This window comes from Gymnodraco acuticeps, unplaced genomic scaffold (genome assembly GCF_902827175.1).
Source record: "Gymnodraco acuticeps unplaced genomic scaffold, fGymAcu1.1, whole genome shotgun sequence".
Classification (NCBI taxonomy): domain Eukaryota; kingdom Metazoa; phylum Chordata; class Actinopteri; order Perciformes; family Bathydraconidae; genus Gymnodraco; species Gymnodraco acuticeps.
In genome coordinates this window covers 1947880-1960630 of record NW_022989942.1, presented here as the reverse complement: position 1 = coordinate 1960630, position 12751 = coordinate 1947880, and the positions used below count along the sequence as shown (strand labels likewise).

Sequence of the window (12751 nt, the reverse complement as noted above, 5' to 3'; positions counted from 1 at the left end):
TTGACTCATTGTGCTGTCAGTTGACAATCATTGATAGGCACTGTGGGTCTCCTGTCCTTTCTGAAAGTCATAAAGATTACATTACTCATTTAGATTACTTATGTCCTCAATTACCAGGGGATTACTGAAACCACCATGAATTAAAGAAATGGTAGAAATTATTCTAATCTGAATTTTGAAACCTTCCTTCCCATCCCTCTAAATATATCAATAAACATTAGGATGTGATGCTCCTGACTACCATACAAGTTTAAGAAGATAATATTTGTTTTAAAGAATTCAAAGCAATAAACAACAGCAACAGGCTCTGTAACAAAGGCAACGTTAGCCTAACATGTATGTTAACAGGTAAGATAGCTGTTCACACTATGTATATTTTCTACTTTTTGTAATGCTATGTTATTTCTATTTAAGATGTTTACATTTTCGATTGTTTAATTCTAGTCTTTTAACTGTCTAATGTACAATGCCTTGTCTTTTGCTGCTGCAGCGTAAACATTTCCCCAATTGGTATCAATAAAGTACTTCTTATTTTATCTTAATCCTCAAATATTAGCACATTTTACTTTAAAAAAAACAAAACACATTGATGTAACTACATACACATATCGATATGTTGTATAAATATTGCAAATCAAAACCTTTATTGACCACTAATTAGCAAAAATTGCATTTCTATCCTATTATTAATGCATTCAAATCGTGATTCAAATGGCCCGCCACGAACTTCCGGGAACTTTCTGAGTCTCTCTGAACCACGTGACGATCAAGCATTTTGGACTTCCGCTGTCGCAACTCTTCTCTCTCCATGGCGCTGGACCAGCCAATCAGAATTGACCTTCTCGAGTTCACCGATTGGTTGGTTTTGTGGACATTTGTAACGCTGTGACAACTTGAGCGAGCGCAGGCAAAGCTGAGCGCGCACAGGCTGGAGAGCTCGAGCGAGCGGGGGAGAGAGAGCGCGTGCAGCGGTCTGCTTGCGCACGGAGCAGGAGTTTTATGAGAGAAAATATATTTCTCTGTGCTCAAAAATGTTCAAGTGCGCGCTCAATAGCATTTTCTATGCTCAACATGTTTAATTGCGTGCTCAGGATAGAGGCACAAATATAACGCCATATTCCACCAGACCCGCTGCGCCGCGGCTCGAAGCGTCCCTGAAGCTCCTCGCCGCAAGGAATTTCTAAAATATAGGATGAATCCTATTTTTGACGCGGCGCAGCGCAGGCAGGAAGTGGAACGTTCATCCAACAACTGCGAGGCTGCACACACGACGCTCCGCTTCCGCAACGTTTTGAAACGCGCCTGGTGGGTTATGACGCAGGAGGAGGTCGCAGCGTGGCGCAGCCGCAGCGCAACGCAGCGCAGACGCTTCCGGTGGGATCAGGGGGTTACAGTTTGTCCTGTGGTGTTGTTGGTTCTTTATCTCCTTTTAACATCTCATTTAATATAAATAATATTATTTAAACACACCACCCCACCACATCCTGTTTTGCAATCAAGTAGTCTTATCCATAATGTAGGCAATGCACTGACATTTTACATTAAGTCTGCCATTTAGCATTTAAAAAGGTAAACAAACAAATGAGTTAATGTTTCCCAAACACTAGTGCAGCTTTAAGGACATTGTTAACAGAAAAATATTTGCCGTAGGAAAAGGAGTGCAATCTTCTACTTAGTGATTTGTGCAAGACATGTGTTTTTTTTTTTTCATTTGTGAGTAATTCTAGACGTGGGTGTGAAATAGCCTTTGGTTATTACCATTCCCCTTGGGAACTGAAGTCCCTGGGAAAAGCTTGCTTTGATATTGCCTTCCTTGCTTCCTTTGAGTGCATCCTTTGATACATATGGGGTCAGCCCAGCTTCTGCTTTTCACCTGAAAGGTGGAGTTTCACCCAGAGTAAAATGCTCTCAGTAATTTAAAGTGTTAAAGAGAACCTGATGGTGGACGAGTCGGCTCCTTTAACACTACCACTCCTCAGTCTATATACTAAAGGTTTCTGTTTGACAATAGTAAGACACAGTGTTTAACTGATTGTACATCTCTTGAAAGTAACTTACTTAAATACCAGTCAATATGACATTTGCTGTCAAATTGTTAAATGATCAAAATATAGCTACACTATATCCATTGACTGACTTGTTTATATATTCTGAAGCACAGTATATATACAGTATACATGTCTAACGTTTTATCTTTTTAACTTTTTATGAGCTGAAAACATCTTGAAATCTGCCAGCAGGGCACTTCTGGCCAGTGTTTATCCTCGGATCATGACCAAAATGGACTGGTCCTTTATATGCCATCTCAGACCATGAGCCTGAGATACTTAGGGTACAAACTGGTAAACAGTGTTGTAAATGTACCAGACAGACTGTATATATATATATATATATATATATATATATATATATATATATATATATATATATATATATATATATATAAAGAAATGTACACATATTATTTACAGCTCAAGGACTAGACTTGTACACCTTTGGTTGGCTTTTATGTTGGTTTAGGCATCATGACATTTTATTTTTTTTAAACACAGTAAATATGTCTCTCAGTAATAGCACATAATATATGGGCTCAGAACAGTCTCATAATACACACATGCACACAGAAGGATTCAAACTTGTATTTCCGGATCCACACCATGGCCGTATCTACCATTGAGGTCACCGAGGTCCGGACCTCGGTAATATTTTCCGAGCTGTGTATAACAAAACTTGTGAAATAATTACACTAAAAGGGGTTCTTTGTAGTACTTCCATTTACTGACCATGGGGGCGCTGCATAACTACGTAGCCTCGATTAAAGCAAACAGAAGAAGACGACATGTATCAACAAATCACCGCAGCCCGGACTTGAACCGGAGCAGCGGAGGAGTGATGAGGTATCTAGAGATCTGAGTCCAGTGGGCTGCTTCTGTTTCTGTTCATCAGAACATCATATGACCAGCAGATCCTGTGTGAACGCTCTACGTTAGTCAGTGGACGTCCGACAACATGCACACTAACTTATATTGCAGCTATAGGCTATACTTTGGTTTAAATTGCGTGAATAAACTAGCTAGAGAGCTAAAGTTAATTACATTCATCCAATGTCAGAAGGATTACCTTTTAACAAACGTTGTAATGCTTTTCTTTTATTTCAATTTGAGTAAAACATCGAAGATATAACATTGTATTGTTTTCTTTTTACACTGACTCAGATATAATGAGAAGACTACGTCAGTCAGTCGAAGCTCAGCTTTGGTGAGAGAGAGAGAGAGAGAGAGAGAGAGAGAGAGAGGAGAGAGAGAGAGAGAGAGGAGAGAGAGAGGATCAGAGAGGAGAGGGAGATAGAGACTGATAGATAGGAGAGATCGTCGAGATAGAGAGAGAGAGAGAAGAACTATGTAATGTGTCTATAACAATAGTCTTGTGATGATGTCATAATAACATACAATTGTAATAAAACACAATTTGCTTACATCTTTGTTCTCTTTTGAGAATCAAACAAAACAGATTTAAATAAAAAAAGAATGCAAACAAACAAGTGAAATTAACTAAATTGCTGAATTGCTTTTAATTCACTGGCAGGAGCGACAAGTGAAGAGGAGCAAAAAGTGAACAAATAGGGAGAGATTGAACAAAGAGAAAGCGTAGAGGACAGAGAGAGTAATGAACAGGAAGAAGACAGAGAGACTCAAGAAGATGGAAGAGAGGCTGTAGGTTAGCCGTCAGGGCCCTCTGTGAGGGCCTAAGATATTCTACAAAATAATATTTAAAAACATTAAAACAAATTATATATTTTTTAATATATTTTTTTAGTTATATTTTTCATTAGTTTTACCAAAATAACTTGATTTAATTGTATTTAAAATAACATTTCCAAAGAAATAAATCCTTCGAATCTGCCTATTCAGTTTATGTTGGAATGTGAAGAGTTAAATGAAAGAAGCTCGTCTCTGCAAGTTACTGTGAAGAGAGGAGCTGTTGGACGTCCAGGCGGTCCAGCTATGAATTCACAGAGGGCCCCGCTATAGTAACTGAACGAGAGAGTAATGTCAAATGACAGTACAATTGACCAATCATATCTTCCCTCTAAATGGGTGGGTGTTATTATCGCGGACTTTATGACAAGTTCTGCCCGCTGTGAAACGTTTCTTGTTTCCATAGCAACAACAACTTCCTGTCAACAGCGTTAACTCGCCTTCAAAATAAAAGCATGCCAAATTACACTTAAGATATACAACTGCAACGAAAGTAACAAACACAATGCAATATCCTTTTCAATTTCAAAGAACACAAATAGGGTTATTTACAGGTGTTGTTTTGTGTGGTAGAGGGTCGCTTTCATTGATGCGTTTTGCACCCCGGGCCGTTGTTTTTGATATTCCGCTGAAGTATACGTATACGCTGTGACGTAATAACTCGAGGGAAGGGGTGGGGGTCAGAGGGCCTAGGTATAAAAGTCACGGCTCGCCACTGATGTTGACAATGTTTTGTGATCATTTTAGCCTCTTCTGCATGTCCAGATCATTAATAGTAACAATCAACTGATTCTTATTATGTATTACACTTTCAAAATAATTGATGCTGACATTGTCAGCCCACTGACATGGTTTGAAATCGATATATTATCCAATTTGTGACTCCCCATAGGACTTAAAAAGCACCATAACTAGATCATGAAAATCCCAAAAATCTCGGGGGGTATCCCCCGAATTCCCCTAGCATGTTTGGACCTCGGTATTTAGGAAATCCTGGATACGGCCCTGATCCACACTTGTGTTTTTCAATGCACACACAAATGTATTCCGTTTCATATACATATAAATAAAATCCAAATACAGAAAAAAGTTTTACATATGTATTTTTGATCCTCACTTATTAGTTTCCCGTTTAAATCCCCTGAACCTGCAAACACAAACCGCTTTCTGTGCAAGGATCGCTTTGCATTCGTGTGTGGGTTTTTTGAGACTCCCCTGAAGGTCAGCCGATTCGTACTTGTAATTTTTTCTATCTATAGCCAATCAGATGTCTCCTTCATTCTAAGCCAATCACATGAGCGAGGGTAAGAGTTTCATATACGCATTTTGCGCAGTCCGGTCAGCTCGCTAAACAGAGGGCGGAGCATCAGGTGATCATGCAGAGCAGCGTGTCTCCATCAGACTCAGCAGCTGATCTGATCTCTCTCTTGCGTCCGGTTATACTTCACTCGCGTTTATGTCCATATCGATCAGATCCAGCTCTCCTGATCGGCCTTTATAGAGAGCACCGATCAAACTATTAAGAGTGAATATCGGCCGATAATGACCGGCGGGGCTCCCCCCCGTTAACAGGTCACTGTCGAGCACTGGCTTCGTAGTGCACTGATCGATTAGCTAACCTGTAGCTGCTCCCTCCACACTCACAACAACTTCATACAGACATAAATAAAGCAGCTGTATTCGCCATACAGGAAACACACATTTAAAACGGTTTTGCCTGCCGTTTTTGTTTACACAAGCATTCATCAATGGTTTGGAAAGTGGCACTGTACCTTAATAATATAAAGGTAATTGTATTTGCCTGCATTTCCTGTTCGGAAAGTGGCGCTGTACTGAGAGTGGAGGGTGTCCTGAGATTAGCGCCTGCAGGCAGGCTCCATGGAGCTGTCAGCTCCAGACTGCGCAAAATGCGTACATGAAGCGCTACGTCATGAACGCAAGAAATCTACCCTCGTGGGGGCGCGCTCATGTGATTGGCTTAGAATTGAGGAGACATCTGATTGGCGATACATAGAAATAATTACAAGTACGAATCGGCTGACCATCAGGGGAGTCTCCAAAAACCCACACACGAATGCAAAGCGATCCGTGCACAGAAAGCGGTTTGTGTTTGCAGGTGCAGCGGTTTTAAACGGAACAAAAATATGTGTGGATCAAAAATACATATGTAAAACTTTTTTCTGTATTTGGATTTTATTTACATGTATATGAAACGGAACACATTTGTGTGTGCATTGAAAAACACAAGTATGGATCCGGAAATACAAGTGTGAATCCTTCTGTGTGCATGTGTGTATTATGAGACTGTTCTGAGCCCATACATAATATAACACATGGATATAATCTAAGTATGTATATATATTTACAGATGGATACACTATATGTGTGAGTGTGTATGTATATAAATATGAATGTAAATTACATTTATTGTGAATATATATTTAAAGGCCCTGTGGAGGAGAGCAAATGTATGTGTATTTTTCTAACTTGGCGACATTGTGGAAATCTGACAAACAAATTACTTGAATGCCTGTGGCCTTGGAAGGTTATACAAATGGAAATCACTTACCCTGGAAGAAATACCCTGGGTGTAACTACAGGATTGAACCAGTAGGGAGCACACTTTTCATACCATCCCAGTGGATTCTAGGCACTGTATTTTGGGTAATGGAAACATCAGTCATTTTCAAACAGAATACTAAACTGTGCTGTATTGACATTAAGTGGACACTGAAGAGGAAGTGAGTGCAGCATATCACTGTTTGCATTATTGACCCTACAGTCTAAGGACGAGAAAAGAAGCCTGTCTTAATAATACATTAAGAAAAGTATTAATAACAGCGTGTTTTGCATCACATAAGAGTTACCTGAGGTCAGTATTGCATTAATTTTCAGAAAGGTGAGAATTATAGCAATTCACTCCAAGTGAACCGGTGTTAAAAACACATGCCTACAAAAGCTTTCAGGGGGATGTTTTATGTATTTCAGTGGTTTTAATTATTCTGTAGGCACAGAAATTATGACACTAGAAACATCAAGAGACCCATTAAATCATTGGATTATTTAAAAGTAACATTAATAAATGAGTGTGAAGACTCCCAGGTATTATGAAAATGTAATTCTCTCTCCGTTGCTAGTCTGCCTGACTGCCTCTCATTTCCCAACCAGGCTATTCTCCCAAGGCACGTGCATAATTACTCCATATTGTATCAGTCTGGTAAAACACACAATTAACACATATGCAGCCTAACGGGCACAACATGTCATTGTATGTTTTAGAGTGAGCCTTCTCTTTAACCTTCCATGCCAATCTCTGAATTATTCCACTAATAACGATTATAACAAATAACGATTATAATCATGAATTGTAGTGCATAATGTATACTCTTGTTAACATGTGTAAATTGTTGAATTATGTTAAAGAATGTTGCCAATTAAATAAATGCTTTTGGCATAGGCCTACTGCTATGTGCTTTACATAATACATGGGGATCTCTCGCCTATAATAATAATAAGGAGATTTGGGACTGGCAAGATATTTGGAAATCTGATTACAACTTTGAAGGTGGGCCGTGCAGGGCAGGTAGGGTTTAAACGGGAGAGGGAGTTGCATTTACAACAAACGGGCTTCCTCTAAATCTTTGGTCACGGGTCCTTCCCCATGAGGTCTGCATTGTGGCCCGGTCTACTATGAGTTTATTCTTGGAAAGAGCGTCACCGAGCAGCTGAGAGAGGTGAGACACTTCAAACTTCTGGCGGTAGGCTGCAAGAAAACAACGTGATGTTGCAGCAGCAGGCAGGACAGCACACCTCACGGCTTGGTGATCATCGGGAATCAATATGATGTCAAGTTGAGGGGCACAGACTCTAAACGCGGAACCATACTCTTATGCGTCGTGTTAATCCGATGTAAACTGATTTACTTCAACCTGTTGAAACTACGTTTCAGTGCAGCGCAGTTTGAATTGTATGCGTAAAACAAGACCAGTTGTGATTTATCCTCTTTCTTCGAGGGATTGTTTTTAGAGTGAATTAGTTTTATTAAGTAGGCTAACAATCAAAATTTGTTTAGCATTACTTCAATTTTGAAACCCTTCTCATCTTGTTGCCCTGCGTCAGAAGAAACGTCGTGCTCCACGGATTAAAAGTGAGATTCCGGTGTTCATAATACTCATAGATGTCCTCTCAGTTGGAAGGAGGCCTGCAGCTGGAGAATACTGCAACATTTGAAGAACTTAAATCCAAAGAAGAAATTGACGTGACAAGCTCTGACGGATGCGCGGAGCGGCGCAGCTGCCGCGGGGACAGAGAGGAGACTAAAGTGGCGCTGTCTCCGGAGGGCCATCAGCAGAAACCACGGAAGATGACCCGGAGCCCCAAATGTGCCCGCTGTCGGAACCACGGCGTCGTTTCGTGTTTGAAAGGCCACAAACGCTTCTGCCGCTGGAGGGATTGTCGCTGTCCCTGCTGCCTGCTGGTGGTGGAGCGGCAGAGAGTCATGGCGGCACAGGTCGCTCTGAGGAGGCAGCAAGCCGCGGAGGTGAGGGGCGCCCAAGGGCAGGTGGGTGATGGAGACATGCTGGAGAACTAACAGATGGTTAAAGCTTAAATCGATGATCATCAAGAGGCAAATTAGTAAAGATAATTGAGGGTTAAAATCAGAGTAGGGGGGGATTATTGATGAATTCATAATTAACTAAAGTAGCCTACGTTGAATGGCTCATGCATGATGGTAGAATACAGGTCAGAATATAGCTATTGTTATTAAATAACACATAGATAGTAATAACGAAACATTTGTACACGTTTGGAAAAATGGTTAAAATAAATATGCAAGGTTGATTTTACACAATTATTACTATTATATATATTTCCAAAAACAATGTCTGACAGAAGTCAAAACAAACAATTGTCGATAAGAGCTATATAGTAAAGCACGTGTTGTTGTTTTTTTAGCTTTTATATTAAACAAAACAATTTTTTAGTCCAAAATGTATCAGATTGTTTACATTTAACACACACACACACACACACACACACACACACACACACGCACACACACACACACACACACACAAGCCACAAAGGAGCCATCAAAATGAACAAATACAAAAAAAACATTAATAAGTAATCTTTAAACATCCCCCAAAGAAAGGATTGTCTTGAGTGTATATATTTTTTAATAATTTCCTTGCAGTTATAAGGTTTACTGCAACAGCAATTTGCATTCTGTCTGCATTTACACCTGAAGGCAAAATGTGACATTTTAATAATAATGTATAACTATACAATATTAAAATAATATACAAAGATGGATAGTTTAAATCAAAAGGGCCAATTCATGCTTCTCTTAAAAAAAAGACTTAACATATATGCCTAATAATTATATTCCTTTAATATCAACTGAATCTCACTTATTATTAAATCTTACACTTTCAAAGAGCTATACACATCGCTTACATAAAGTATGAATTATCTTCACTAACCTTTGGAGCACAGCCTCAGTGTAATATCATTATCCAATGTCTAATTCTTGTTCCCATGTTTCTCGCAGGGTAAGAGGGGGGTCAGGTGTGCAGGTCCGTTGAGGAGGACTGCGTATCAGCGCTACACGAGAGCAGCCGAACCGAGCATACTGGCTAAGAGCATCCTGCAGGGTATATTTTAATTAACATCTCCTCTCCTTTTAACTGTGATACAAAAAAAAATAATATATATATATACATATATATAAAATATATCTTGAATTCATGCAAGATCCTAAATTGATTAACAATATTTCAGTGAAGGAAATTGTTCACTGCTTGCTGACCATGCCTTAACTTTTGTCCAGGGTGCGTTGTGATTGGTACAACAACATTTACATCGTCATCCTAATGTCAACTGCAATGTTGTAGGCCTACTCATTGGTATAAGTGCCAGTTCATTTCAATGTTTAATTTGGTCTGAAAATAATATTTGTAAAAATGAAAGGCAAGACTGAGTACACAACTCTTTATTTATTGTAAGACATGTTGCAATATAACATAATTGTGTAATATTAAAAATGACACTATTATACTTTTATTGCATATTTTTCTCAAATGCAACACTAAAAGTAGCCTTTGTTAGAGGTATGGCACAATTACAGAGAAAAACGATATAAATCAGATAAATATGTGTGAGGATGTGTTAGGACACTGATTATCTGGCTGGGGATAACTTAACATTAACTGTAACCCGTCCACATACAGCCCCAATCTTTGTCCTATAACTTAAGCCTGATATAACCTCATCCAGAAACCATGTCTTAACCCAAAAAAAAAGATGTGGACTTTGTTGGGAAAAGCTGTGTCCCCACAATGTCCATAAACAAACAGATGTGTTCACACATACCTTGACACAAGCGTATATGTGTAACTGCAGCTGCATTTTAAAGCCCTGCTATGGCCCACACTGCCACTGCTTCTTCTTGGATGTCATTACCCAGCATTACACACACACTTCATTGATGTAAGCTAGACAGATCACTGTGGCTTCACTAGTTCACAACAACAGGCCCATTACTGTAATACATAGTGTGTATTATTACCTGCTGGCATGCAGTCAAATCCTGCAACAGGCTTTGTCTTCTTTATAGCCCTCACAGCCTGTCATTAAAACAAAAATGACAACGCTGACTAATTTAAATTATAAAGGACAAAGTACTCAAGCGAAAACATAATAATTCATTTGTTGGAGCAACTATTAATTCAAATATGAAATATGACAACAACAAAAAATGACAACAGCATGAGGCTTTGCTTTCTGTGCAGGGTTCAAACCGGCAGTGCCAGTGGAGGACTACACCTCCTGCTGGTCGAAGCAGACACCGGGGGGCCAAACCCTCCCTACGTGTCCCCCGATGAGCGCCCGGATGAGGAAGAGGAGAGCCTTCGCAGACAAAGAGCTGGAGAATGTGATGCTGGAGCGGGAGCTGAGGCAGAGAGAGCTGCAGAGCGAACTTTCCCTCTCCTCCTCCGCTGCCCTCACCCCCATGCTTCGCCCACCGCCCCTGCCTGCCTCCCCCAGCCTCCACTGTTGTCTTCTCAACAAAGACCCCACCTCTGCAGGGTCATCCAGTTACGTGCCTGTGTACAAATACAAGCCTCTGTATGAGTGTGACTTCCAGTTCTATCAGTTCCTTCACCTAAAAAGCATGTCTGCTGCAGAAGACTATAACAACTTCTTATACTCAGAGCAAACCAGGGAGGATGAGGAGGTGCAGAACAGCTGTAGAGGTTGTGAGAAGAAAGACAGTCTAGAGCTGACGCCTCTAACATCTCGAAGACTCAAACATCATGGCAGCACCGTGTCAGGTCTAGATCCTGTCAAATCCTCCTCAAAACCAATAGAAATAATGGACTCAAATGGCTGTTCACACCTCACACGCTCCATTTTTGGATCTGATCACGGTGTCGTGGTCAGGCCAGACGTCAGTGCACCCAGCAGGACTTTTGATCCCAGACCTCTGACAGCTAAGGGGTGGTGTGCAGACCCCCCAGCAAACCAGGCAGCTCCTCATGGCGACCCTGTCAAGAGCTCTAATGGCAGCTCAGTCAGGACCCCCGCTGTGAGGCCATTACCTTTCTCAGTGGAGGCTCTGCTGAGGGCCTGACGGGCAAACAGAAAGCAGGGCAATGCACTCTGGTAATGTGCAAACTAAGAATTGATGTTGAGTGAAATATAATAATTGCCTGTTGTATAAAATGTTTTGATAAGGGGTGGTTGTGAAGTATATATTAACACATGCAAGAATATAAATCACAGCCTTTGTATAACTTTTTTAACTTTGTCATAAAGAACTATTTAGCTACATTTGAAATATCATTAAAATATATACAAATTATACTTGTCGTATATATCTAATTGATTAATAGATTTCTATGCCTGTTGATTATTTGAAAATTAACCCTTTTTTATTCTCCTCTCGTCAGCGTTAAAACACACTGAACCATTCTGCCTTGAAGCTTTCACATCAATCATATTATATTCTCTTTTCCTGCAAGAAAAGTCTATAAAAAAAGTCAAGTAGTATTTGAACTTCTGCTCTTTTTTTACTTTGTGCATTGATTTTTTTTAAATCAAAGTGTAGATCTGGCTGGCTGATCTTTGCAATACTCTCGGGCATTAGGGTGTAAAAACAAACCAGATGCTGCTTAAAAATCTCTTTTTCTCACAAAAAAACTATCACTGGAAGAAGGATCATAAGGTAAAGAAGACATTTGAAAGTAAAGATATTCACACAATAAAACTGTAATTGCTCAGAAATAGCTGAAACAATATAAAGCTCTGATTTATCTGCATTTATTGTTTCTAGCTATTTTTTTTATTTTCCAACATACAAATATTCATTATTTATTGTTAAGCTCTATTGTTGACATTTTGTCAGAGTGTAGTCTATCACTATGATTGTACAACCTCAAATGTACTCATCATATGACACACTGTTTAATATTTCATAGAGTTTCGTTTCATCACCCCAACACAATGAGGGAAGATGGGAAAGATTCACCAAAGGGGGAATGGGTGGGTGCCAGCGTTGCCTAGGCAACATTGTTCTTATACTGATGCTGGCTGAGTTTGTTTGAACACGCATTTGATCTTTATCCACTTTCCACTTTTTCTCTCCTCCTGCTTTTTTTTGTTCTGTGTAGTTATCTTGCTGATATGGGGGTCAGATACTTTTGACAACGCTGGACCTTGTGGCGTCAACACAGAGGTGATAGCGCGCCGCTATGTGTGTATCTACCAGCATATCAGAATGCCTTTCTCCCCGTCTTTCCACAGACAGACAGAGAGGGGAGATCGGAACAAAAGGAAGATGAGGTTGTGAGCCTGCCCTGAACGCACTGACATTGTGCCATTGTTTTTTTGTATGTAAAAAAAAAAAGAGAGCAAATTACCATTTTCCCTATGATGATAAAAACATGAGCATCAGTCACAAAGGGGGGATAATGACTTCTGTGAAGAAT

The 12751-nt window shown here is 39.9% G+C and overlaps 1 protein-coding gene across 3 annotated transcripts; it reads left to right on the top strand.

Annotated features, from left to right (window-relative positions):
• Positions 1-7459: 7459 nt before the first annotated feature.
• On the top strand, positions 7460-11819 carry dmrt2b (doublesex and mab-3 related transcription factor 2b). Of its 3 annotated transcripts, XM_034210163.1 has the most exons (4): positions 7460-7492; positions 7878-8319; positions 9313-9415; positions 10553-11819. In XM_034210163.1, the coding sequence occupies exons 2-4, from the start codon at positions 7936-7938 to the stop codon at positions 11392-11394; spliced, it is 1329 nt and encodes a 442-aa protein (XP_034066054.1). In that variant the 5' UTR covers positions 7460-7492; positions 7878-7935; the 3' UTR covers positions 11395-11819. The 3 variants fall into 3 exon arrangements, with proteins under 3 accessions (XP_034066054.1, XP_034066055.1, XP_034066053.1); XM_034210164.1 differs by having other exon boundaries at positions 7475-8298; XM_034210162.1 differs by having other exon boundaries at positions 7475-8319.
• The last annotated feature ends 932 nt before the right edge of the window (positions 11820-12751 follow it).

What these genes read in the sequence shown, in the direction of transcription:
- dmrt2b (XM_034210163.1), top strand. Translation starts at nt 7,936, where the DNA reads ATGTCCTCTCAGTTGGAAGGAGGCCTGCAGCTGGAGAATACTGCAACA. An exon ending in TGAGGGGCGCCCAAGGGCAG is followed by an intron (nt 8,320 to 9,312) that starts GTGGGTGATGGA and finishes TGTTTCTCGCAG; the next exon opens with GGTAAGAGGGGGGTCAGGTG. An exon ending in GGCTAAGAGCATCCTGCAGG is followed by an intron (nt 9,416 to 10,552) that starts GTATATTTTAAT and finishes CTTTCTGTGCAG; the next exon opens with GGTTCAAACCGGCAGTGCCA.